Source organism: Malaclemys terrapin, chromosome 7 (assembly GCF_027887155.1).
Source record: "Malaclemys terrapin pileata isolate rMalTer1 chromosome 7, rMalTer1.hap1, whole genome shotgun sequence".
Lineage (NCBI taxonomy): Eukaryota > Metazoa > Chordata > Testudines > Emydidae > Malaclemys > Malaclemys terrapin.
The window spans coordinates 57,435,544-57,447,558 of NC_071511.1; the positions used below are offsets into that span (position 1 = coordinate 57,435,544).

The 12,015-nt window shown below is 45.3% G+C and overlaps 1 protein-coding gene across 8 annotated transcripts in view; it reads right to left on the reverse strand.

Annotated features, from left to right (window-relative positions):
• The window catches only part of GBF1 (golgi brefeldin A resistant guanine nucleotide exchange factor 1), a 185,937-nt gene that overhangs the window by 67,624 nt on the left and 106,298 nt on the right, over positions 1-12,015 (reverse strand). For all 8 annotated transcript variants that reach the window (XM_054033853.1, XM_054033851.1, XM_054033850.1 and 5 more), the window contains exon 4: positions 5,716-5,847. In XM_054033853.1, coding sequence (XP_053889828.1) covers positions 5,716-5,847 — 132 coding nt within the window. The remainder of the gene's footprint in view (positions 1-5,715; positions 5,848-12,015) is intronic.

A 12,015-nucleotide genomic window follows, 5' to 3' on the forward strand; every position in this document is an offset into this window, starting at 1 on the left:
TGGAAAATGGTAATACCAGGGTATAGAGAGTCAAATATAGTAAATATCTTAAATGAATCAAATTGTACCACAAAATCTCTATAGACAGAAATTCCGTACTTGAATAATAAGAGTATAGCAGTAGGAATATACTGCTGACCACCTGACCAGGATGGTGATTGTGAAATGCTCAGAGATTAGAGAGGCTACAAAAAAAAAAAAAAAAAAAAAAAAACCAGAAAATCCAGTAATAATGGGGGATCTCAACTTTCCCCATATTGACTGGGTACATGTCACTTCAGGACAGGATGCGGTGATAAAATTTCTAGACAATATTACTTTTGCTTCTTAGAGCAACTAGTCCTAGAACCCACAAGAGGAGAGGCAATTGTTGATTTAGTCCTAAGTGCATCACAAAATCTGGTCCGAGAGGTGAATATATACCTGAACCACTCTGTAATAGCAACCATAATGTAATTAAATTTAGCATCCTTGTAAGGGAGAAAATACCAACAACATTCACCACAGTAGCATTTAACTTCAAAAAGGGGAACTACAAAAAAAATGAGAAAGCTAGTTAAACAGAAATTAAAAGGAATAGTCACAAGGGTGAAATGCCTACAAACTGCATGGAAATTATTTAACAAAGACATACCAAAGGCTCAAACTAAACTTGTATCCCAAATTTTAAAAAACAGTATGAGGAACAGCAGAGTAAAAGAGACAAAAGGGAATCCTTTACAAATTGGAAATCAAAGCCTACTGAGGAAAATAGAAAGGAGCATAAATTCTGGAAAGTCAAGTGTCAAAGTATAATTAGGAGGGCCAAAAAAGAATTTTAATAACAAGTAGCAAAAGACAAAAACTAATAGCAATTTTTTTTTGTTTAAGTATATCAGAAGCAGGAAGCCTGCCAAACAGTCAGGGGGGCCACTGGATGATCAAAGTGCTAAAGGAGCACTTAAGGAAGACAAGGCCACTACAAAGAAACTAAATGAATTCTTTGCACTGGTCTTCACCACAAAGGATGTGTTGGAAGTTCCCACACCTCAGCCATTCTTTTTAGGTGACAAATCTGAGGAACTGTCCTAGGCTGAGTGTCAATAGAGAAGTTTTTGACAAATTGATAAATTAAAACAGTAATAAGTCACCAAAAACAGATGGTATTCACCCAAGAGTTCTGAATGAACTCAACTATGAAATTACAGAACTACTAACTGTAGTATGTAACCTATCACTTAAATCAGCCTCTGGAATAGATGACAGAAGGATAGTGAATGTCACATCGATTTTTTTAAAAGGCTCCCAAGGCGATCCTGGCAATTACAGGTCAGTAAGCCTAACTTCAGTACCAGGCAAATTGGTTGAAATTATAGTGAAGATCAGACACAATATGTTGGGGAAGGGTCAACATGGCTTTTATAAAGGGAAACCATGCCTCACCAATCTATTAGAATTCTTTGAGAGGATCAACACACACATGGACAAGGGTGATCCAGTGGACACAATGTACTTGGACTATCAGAGAACCTTTGACAAGGTCCCACACCAAGGCTCTTAAGCAAAGTAAGCAGTCATGGAATAAGAGGGAAGGTCCTCTCATAGATCAGTAACTGGTTAAAAGATAAAAATAAAGGGTAGGAATAAATAGTCAGTTTTTACAGTGAAGAGAGGTAAACAGCAGGTTCCCCCAAGGATCAGTACTGGGACCAGTACTGTTTAACATATTCCATATGATACGGAAATAGGGATAAACAGTGCGATGGCAAAAATTTGCCAACAATACAAAATTACTCAAGATAGTTAAGTTCAAAGTAACGGATCTCATTAAACTGGGTGACGGGGTAACAAAATGGCACATGAAATTCAATATTGATAAGTGCAAAGTAATGCACTTTGAAAAACATAATCCCACCTATACATACAAGAAGATTGGGGTCTAAATTTGCTGTTACCACTCAAGAAAGATCTTGGAGTCATTGTGAATAGTTCTCTGAAAACATCTGTTCAATGTGCAGAAACACTCAAAAAAGCTAACAGAATATAAGGACCCATTAGGAAAGGGATAGATAATAAAAGAGAAAATCTCATAATGCCACTATAGAAATTCATGGTATGCCCACACCTTGAATACCATGCGTGCAGTTTTGGTCGACCCATCTCAGAAAAGATATAACACAATTGTAAAAGTTTCAAAGAAGGGCATCAAAAATATTTAGGGGTATGGAACAACTTCCGTATGAGGAGAGATTAAAAGACTCTTAGAAAAGAGATGACAAAGGGGGGATATGATAGAGATCTATAAAACCATGTACGGTGTGAAGAAAGTGAATAAGGAAGTGTTATTTACCCATCTCATAACACGAGAACCAGGGCTCACCTGATGAAATTAATAGGCAGCAGGTTTAAAATAAACAAAAGGAAGTACTTCTTCATACAACACACAGTCAATCTGTGGAACTCGTTGCCAGGGTATGTTGCGAAGTCCAAAAGTATAACTGGGTTCAAAAAAGAACAACAAATTCATGGATGATAGGTCCATAAATGGCTATTAGTCAAGATGGTCAAGGACACAACCCCATGCTCTGGATCACTCGATAATTGCCTTGTTCTGTTCCCTCTGAAGCATCTGGCACTGGCCACTGTAGGAAGATAGGATACTGGGCTAGATGCACCACTGGTCTGACCCAATATGGCCGCTCTTATGTTCTCTACAGCGTCTATCAAAGAAATCGGTTGCTAGTCATCCTGTAGAAATAGCAAAGCTCAAAAAATAACTAATCCAAAAGCAAATGCACTGGGAAACGATGGAGATGAATTCAACTGACATTAATATTGTCACAAGGTTTCCTGTTGCTGCAAAATATTGCCATGGTATATACAGAATGTAAGTGTCCAAGCAAAGATGAAGTGTTTATTTCAGAGCAGAAGACAACCTGTGACAACATTCTGTAATGATGAATATTTCTACCAAACTACATGCATGATGGATACTTAATTGTTTTACCTGGTTTTTTTTGTTTGTTTGTTTTTTAACCATGATTACCTGTTCTGTTCATTCCCTCTGAGGCACCTGGCATTGGCCACTGTCGGGAGATAGGATACTGGACTCGATAGACCTTTGGTCTGACCCAGTATGGTCGTTCTTATGTTCTGACTGGACAGCACACTTACAGGCTGCACGCTACACCATTAATAAATGGCTGCATTAATACCAACTCATAACAGACCTTTGCCAGTTGGAGATCAGATGTCAAAAAGTGCGCTCAAGAACTGTGTTACTCTGAAGAGGATGTTTTCTGATTTAAGAGGTTTCAACCACTCTCTCTCAATACTGGTTAGACAACTGACTAGCTGGCAGAGACTCCATCTGAGAGAATGAGAAATGTGTGTTGTCCACAAAATGCCTTTAGGAGTAGGAAGAGGGAGCTGTTTATAAACATATTGCATCTCAAGACACCTCCTCAAACGTGTTGTGTTAAATATACCAGTCCTTCCACTGCGCGCTGGTCTTAAACCCCAAGTGCAGAGCACAGGCCATCTGCTCCCACACAGATCTAATGAATGCCAATTTTGGAAAGGGTTCTGGTTTGGTCATTCAATTACCCAGAGTTAGAAAGCACAGCAAACATCAGCCACACTACATTTCCCCACTCTTCTTCCCTGTTTATAATCTGGGAAAAGCTTGCTTGTTACGAAGAATTTTACACTTTATGTATCTTTATATAGCACTTTGATAGTTCCTGTGCTGGAGTGAAGTAAATTAATATCACAAAAGAGAAGGTAAGAATGACAGGACTTTAATATAACAATGCAGCCCCAGCCAGACATTCAATCAGCACCGTTAATCCCAGCCTCATTGGTGTCTGGAGAAGCACAAAAGGCAAGGCCCCTGCAAACATCACCTAAAGCAATCACTGAGAACTTGGATTACAGGTGCTGTTCCAAAACAAAAACCAAAGGATTCTGCCATTGCCTGCAAAAATCACACACCCCATACACTTTAGAGATGGCCTCTTGCTGGGGAGCTCTGGTGTGACCTGTAGCTAATTAGGAAGTTAAAGAATGTTGTCAAACTCTCAATCATTTTCTGTCTAGCTTTGTTAAAATAAACAATCGAAATCCTAAACCAACTGTCTTTAGCCATTTATGCAGTTACCCTGCTGACTGAAATGCAGTGTGTCTACTGTATAGGTGACCCTACCTTTTAAAACACACAGCTAAAAGCGTATCTGACATTTTGGTCCTACTTCCCAGTTCACAAGCAGGCACATAGGAAGTCATTGTGTACTCAATCCACTTAGAAACTGTCATGTCCTCTTTCTACCAGGATACAACAGAGCTGCACTGTTGCTTACATTTTCAAAGGTGCATGTGCTAGGAATGGTTTATTTGTTGCTAATGCATTTATTGTCACAGTACATTATATTAAAATTACATTAAAAGTTTGGCGATATCCCACCAGTTAAGCATTTAATTTTACTATTACACACACCACTGCAGAAAAACCAAGGTACCAACCAGAAGAAACAGACTGAGATGCCCATTTTAATAGGTCACAAAGATCCCAGTTTCTTAGCATTTCTTTTCTTAACTTGGGGACTGGGTTTCTTATGCTGAAGTGATGATTAGATTCACCTACAATACAAAGCTTTCTAGTAACAAGTACCTGAAACCTAAGTAAGCAGGACCTGCCATTTGTCACTAGATTCCAACTCCACAACCACTCCACCTTGTAAACACAAGATGTAGGAGACGACCTTAACTTTTGTCCATCCTTCAGATGCAATGCTGGCTTCTTTGTTCCCACTAGCTCTCTGCCACCTCAACACAAGCAGCGGCACATAGCATGTTCTGCGGTGATTGCTGAACACAACTCAGTGCATACAGCCACGAGGGGGTGCTACAGAACAACGCAACATGCACCACCCTCCACCCCTAATCTAGTGATGTTCCTAGATTCTAGTAAGCACAAGAAGAGTTTCAAGTTTACAATGAACCCTAATCTCCCATATGGCTAATTTAAAAATATTAGTGCCACAAGTTGATTTTCCCCCCACTGCTCCCAAGAAATACTCTCTCTTTATACAGACAAAGAAGTAATAGCAAAACTACTGCCATGTCAACTGTGAGAAGTGAGTTTTTCCAGGAGCTGACAATGTAGGCCACTGGACAGGGACTGGACTATAAAAAAATCCACCTATCACAGAACCGTCAAGATCTGGGAATACCTCCCCCAAGTAACCCTGCTGAGTTTATTGTGTGTGTGAACCTATTATTGTAACCCTTGCCCTCATTCTCCACTCTTCCTTCCCACCTTGTTATACTGTGTCTGAAATCACATGGCAAACACTCCAGTGCATGGATTGCTCCTTTATATATTTCTGTGACATACCTAACACACTTCTAGGTGCTTAAAACAAATATTCCAAATGTCCTGAAATGCCTGCAATGGTTAGAAAAGACTAGAAGTCCTAGAGCTATTTACTACCATCTACTACCATTCTAAAGCTGTGAATGGCACTAGTCAGCATCATATGAACCAAATTTACAGAAAAAACACTTCCCCATTATTTCCAAAGTATAACTAAAGACTCTGTCATCCCCACACCATCAGCCCAGGTAGACTTCAACCCTGAGAAAGCTGCAAATATGTATTACCCCATTATGCATGGGATTTCCAGAGCATACACTTGGCTGGCATTTTGGAAAATGCCAGTGATCCAAGCCCCATACCTATTAATGCGTATGAGAGGAACTTGTTCACAGATGTCAGGGCCAATCCAGTGATGGGACCTGTAGTGTCTTCAGAACGGATTACTTCCAGGAAGGGTCGGAGAAAGACATTGGGTTCAATTTCCGAAAGCTCTGTAAGAAAAAGAGAACAACATCATTAGAGACTTAGCTTTCCAACGGCCAGACCACAGAACTAAAAGCCATTTGTGCTAAAAACAAATTCTTGTAACAGGGGAGTAAGCCCTGTGGGACCTTGGCGTAAAGCCAGAATGATCATCCCTTTGGTGACTGGCAGTATGATTCGAGCCTGAGACAACATGCTCGCAAACTCCAACAGCATACTACATACTAAGTCCTCACATAGCCAATTTGCTCATTAGTCTCATTCATTAGGTTGCATTTAATTTCCCCTCTAAGTAGCTGTCCAAGCTCAGTCTCTCAGGGAGGAAGCCGTAGAAGTGGCTCATTACTCATTTCAGAAGACTGATGGGAAGGTGGGGGCTGCTCCTAAAAAATGAGCACCGCAGAGAGAGGAAGGGGTTATGAAGCTCCTTAATTCTTATGCAAATGTAGTGATCTTCTAAACAGCCTTCTGGAGCCTCCTGTCTGAGCTCCCATTGTAAGAGCACTATGTAAACATCACAGAGCTGCTGCTCCTTATATTAATGCTTTAATTAATTGGCAGATATTGCAGCATTTTCCTTGGATGCCTGTAATGTGATCAAATTAGCTGTATAAAACTTGACTCATCCTTCCCCATTCCCTCACAATATCCACTATCTGTGTGCATAGTATATCCACCACCTACATCTATAGTGTGAATACATGACCACATTTGGTGTGTGTCCCCCACGGGCTTGTATTGAAGTCCGTGTTCTAGACCAATTTCAGTTTTAGGCAAGAGAAACTGAGCCAAACCATTTTAGACACCTTACCTCCTCCCCCAAACAACCGTGGCCTTCAGACTATACATCTAAACTTGGGAATGAAAAAGGGGCAATTACTTACCTGTAAACGGAGGTTCTTCGAGATGAGTGGTCCCTATCTGTATTCCACTGAGGGTTATGCGCATGCGCCATGCACCCAGACCTTTTCAAAGTAGTAGCATCCATTGGCCCATGTCTGTGCCCTTGCATTGCCTCGTGGTTTTGGCCAAGCAGATATAGGGCAAGGCAGACCAACCGCATCTTCAGTTCCTTCACTGCAGATCTACCAGATCCACAGCAGATGGGAAAGAGGATGGGATTGGAATACAGATAGGGACCAAACATCTCGAAGAACCTCCAGTTACGGTAAGAAACCATCCCCTTCTTCAAGTGATGATCCCTATTGTATTCCACTGAGGATTATTAACAAGCAGTACTTAAGTAGGAGGACAGTGTGGGAAGATGACGGAACCGTGGAACGGAGGACTACTGCACCAAATGAGAATCATGCACTAGAGCAGCAGTCACCAAAGTTTTGAGGGTTGCAACTCCCTTATTCTGCCCCCCCACCCCAAGTTGGGGCCGGGAGTGGGGCTGCGTCTCACGGGGCGATGCAAACAGGATAAGGGGGCCGAGGCTGGGGTCGCAACTGCGGGTGGGGCTGGAGACAGGGGTGGGAGTGGCGCTGCTGCCGGGCTGTGGTGGGAGCCAGCACCCGGACCCACAGCAAGGTGAGGCTCCACTCCTGGCCTTGCCCCCAGCCTCAGCCCCAGGCTGGGAACGGAGCCCCAGCCAGTAGACAAGGATAGAGACGGGGCCAGGCACGCGCAGGGCCGAGGACACGGCTGGGGGCCAGACCAGAGCAGAGCTGGGGGTGGGGAGGGGCTGGGTGGCACTCCCACCCCACCACCGCGGGGGCTGGTCCAGGCCCTGCCACACACACCCCCAGACAGCCCTCCACGCCCCACAAGGAGGGTGCGCCTCACACTTTGGGGACCTCTGCACTAGAGCATAATGAGAAGAAAAGGTGTGTACTGGACTCCACATGGCTGCCTTCTATGTGTTTGTCGTGGAGCACGGCAGTAGCTGCTGCCTGCGCTCTCATGGAATGGGCCTGTATCCCATTTGGTGGGGACCGTCCTGGTAGTTGATTGCACAGTGTAATGCGCCCTAAGACCCACTTTGAGATTTTCTGGGTGGAGATTGCCTGCCCTTTAATTCTCCCCGCTATGGCAACGAATAGTCTAGATTTCTGGAAGGGCTTCGTCCTCTATAGGTAAAAGGCCAGGGTCCTATGGACATTGAGAGAATGAAGCTGCCGTTCCTCATTTGAGGCATGTGATTTAGGTTAGCAAACGTATGGGTTGGTTGAGGTGGAAGCGGGAAACCACTTTTGGTAGAAATTTGGGATGCAAGCACAGGGAAACTCTATCCTTATGAAACGTGGTGAAAGGGGGGTTTACCATCATGACTCCAAGTTTGCGAACCCTCCTTACAGAGGTGACAGCCACCAGAAAAGCAACCTTCATGGAAAGGAGAGAAAGGGAGCAGGAGTTGAGAGCAAGCCCCAAGGGCCTTCAAAGAGAGGAAATAGTCCAAGAGCATCAGGATGCCAACAGCTTTCTGTTGGGCCAGGAGGTGAAACGCGTCCATTTAGCTCAGTAGGCTCGTCTCATGGAACCCTTCCTACTACTGGAGAAGACGTGTCATACTGCCGACAAACATTCTCATGCTAGCAGAGGTGTCCATCCGAAAAACCAGGCTGTCAGGTGAAGCATCTGTGGATTGAGGTATCTGAGTCTGCAGTTGTGTTGTGAGAGAAGTTCCAGAAACGCTGGGAGTAGGAGTGGAGGATGTTTCAACATGCGGAGAAGCAGAGGAAACCAGAACTGGTGAGGCCAGAATGGAGCAATCAGGATGACCATTGCCCTCTCCTGTTGGAGTTTGTGAAAGATGCATTGCAAGAGTGGTAGGGGAGGAAAGGCATCGTTGATCTGGTTCAACCAGTCGACAACCAGGGTGTCGCCTTCTGAATGGGCACTGACCCTTCCCCTTGAGCAGTATTGAATGCACCAAAGGGGGTGGGTTGGCAAGAACATTGGGGTGCAAAGTGGTTGATGGCTCTCTAGATGCACTCAAAATATCGCTTATGCAAAGACTGAGTGTGCTGCGTGGAGGGCTGACCATTGGCAGACCAAGCAGGGAAGACCTGTGGACCTTCAGGCACTTCTGTGGAGTTCGTAGGCTCGCTAGTGGTAGAACTGGGGAGTTCAATAGCATTGTGTAGGCGATGGCATATATATTTTCATTTCAGCGCTAGTGTATATTTGCCTTGGGATTGAAGGGTGGGTCTAGAGTCTTTCAGTGAGCGTAAAGAATCATCAGTCTTCTGATTGAAGACGGTAATTCATCCTCAATTGTGCTCTATACCTCTCAAGGGAAGCCTGAGGAACGTAACCAGGAGTCCCTCCTCATGCCTATTGCAGTCGTCACTTTGTGCGAGGACATGTCCGTGGAATCAACTGCAGCCTGAAGTATGGTCCTGGAGACAACCTTGCCCTCCTCCAAAATAGCTTGGAAGCGAGCACAGTCCTGCTGAGTTAGCTTATCTGCAAAATCCACCATCTACCTATAGTTCAAGAAGTCATATTTGGCCATCAGCACTAGGTAGTTCAAGATACAGAACTGGAGACTGGCAGAGGAAAAAACCTTTCTACCCATAACGTCAAACCTCTTGCCCTCTTTGTCAGAGAGGGTGGTGCAGGTGTGCTGTTGTCTGGACCACTCCTCATCAGCCTGGATCACCAGGGAATTAGGCAGAGGAGAGGAGAACAGAAACTCAGACCCCTTCGGGGGGACACAGTACCTCTCTTCTGCCCCCTTTGGGGTGGGGCGCATGTGTCCACAGTATGCCACATGGTGCATACCAGTTGGAGAATGGCATTGTTGATCAGTAGGGCCACTCCAGAGGATACCGATGCATGCAAGATGTTTAGTAGTTGGTGCTGACTGTCCTGCACCTCCTCCAACGGGATATGAAGAGCATTAGCTATTTTCCTGACCAGCTCCTGAAATTGATGGTAGTCATCCAGGTCAGAGGAGGATGTCAATGACAGTCACCTCCAGGGACAATGAGGGGAACCTCTTTGGATCTGTCGGTACCGTCGGAGCTGGGCTGACTGGCACATCGCTTCAAATGTCTCCTTGGCGAAGGATGGGGTGATGAGACAGGGCTGAGCAAGACGGTTCTGAAGGCAAATATTGGAGCCAGGAGCTGACTACAGCCCCATAGCGACCTCCATGAGGTGCTTAAGGTATAGGGCCCAGCCTTCCTGGGTACGGGAAGGGAAGGAGGCAGATATTGCACCTGGATACGACATGCGCTTCTCCCGAGCAGTACAGCCACCGTTGGTGCTTGTCGCTTAGTGAAAACAAGCGAAGGCAGGAAGCACAGACTTTGAATTCCAGCATCTTCAGTATAATCCAGTACCCTGCACAGGTGGCAGGGGGTTGGCAGGAAACCACCAAAGCGGCATCCCAAAGTCTTTAATCCTACAAAAGTTATTATGAACACTAAAGCTACTACAAAAATCAGCAAAATCCTAACTATGTACAAGAATAGAAACTGTTTTTCTGGAAAGTTTCGAAAGTGTGTCACCAAGCATGGGGGGGGGGGGGGGGGAAGGAGAAGAGTGCTTGACCCCCCACTCCGCCCCAGGCCCGGCCCCCACTCCACCCCTTCCCCCAATCCCCCACCTCTGCCCCTGCTCCACTTCCGGCCGGACCTGTTCCCGCCCCCGCTCTGCCCACTTCCCTTCTTCCCAGTGCCTCCTGCACGCCATGGAACAGCTGAACGCAGAGGGCAGGAGCGCTGGGAGGGAGGGGGAGAAGTTGTTCGGAAGGGCCATTATGGGTGGGAGGCACTGGGGAGGAGCTGGCTGCCAGTGGGTGCTAAGCACCCAATATTTTTTTTCCCCCCCGTCGGTGCTTTGGCACTGGAGCACACACGGAATCGGCGTCTAAGTCACCAAGGACAAGAGAAAAGCAGAAGCTCCCACTCGGATTATGTGTTGGTGAGAAGGAACTGAAGACATGGTCGGTCCATCCTGCTGTTTATCACCTCAGGCGAAACCACGAGGCAATACAAGGGTACACGTGCGGACCAACACACATGACTACTTTGAAAGGCTCCGGCTCTGGGTACATGGTGCATGAGCATAACCCTCAGTAGAATGCAATAGAGACCATCACTCAAAAAAGAATGTGCTATTACCCCAATTCCTGTTGCTTTGTACAACAGGAGTCCTCTGTACAGCGGCCACAGAGACAGGCAGATGCATGGAGTTGTATGTTGAGAAGGGAACTTTCTACCTGGGTTTGGAGATGCTTTAAGTTTAGGCTTGTGAGTTAGAATACAGGCATAACTTTGACTCAGGCTGGAGCTCACTTACTTTTCAAGCTAAATCATTCTAGTGCTGATAGTTCTCCAATGCCTTCCCACAATTCCCCCTAAAGGACAGACAATTTATCCCACAGCTGTCAGGGAAAGAATCCTAGAGTGTCTCAGCATAAATAACTAGAGGCAAGAGCAGAAACAGTGAGGACACAGTAACAAGGTTATGGCTTTGCAGTGGGATTGCTCACAGTAGGACTAGACAACTTGGGTGCTCACAGACCCAGATGCCAATTACCCAAGTTAACTGTGTAGACATAGCCTAAAGCAAAGTAATATGGTTTCTTCTACTCCATTTGTAGTGAGAAAGAAAACCTGTAGACAAAAAACCACAAGGAGCACAGAAAGGATAATATTCTGATATGACATTACAACTGTACGACTTCTCAATAGCTCATGGAAATGCAGAGATCATGAGACATGCTTTCTGCAATGCTTAAGAGTATGTCTACACTGCAATTAGACACCCACAGCTGGCAAGTGCCAGCTGACTCAGGGTTGCAGGGCTTGGGCTAAAAAGTTAATTGTGGCTTAGATGTTCTCGCTCAGGCTGCAGCACAAGTTCTGGGACTCTCTCACCTCACAGGGTCCTAGAGCTCTGGCTCCAGGCCAAGCCCCCACGTCTACACCACAATTAAACAGCCCTTTAGCCTGAGCCCCACTGACCCAATTCAGCTGGCACAGGCCAGCCGTAGGTTTTAATTGCAGTGTAGACATATCCTAAAATTTGCTTTATAGAACTGTCACAGGGTGACTGCCCTTTAAGAGGGAGCAGGGCCAGTGCACCTGTGCCTGGTCATCTGACCCTAGTTAGGTTTAAAAGAGTGCAACTGGGGCTATAAAGAGTCAGAGAGAGACCCAGTGAGGGGGAACTGGCTGAGAAAGAGGCAGGAAGCTGCAGGAAGCAGAAGCAGCAGGACT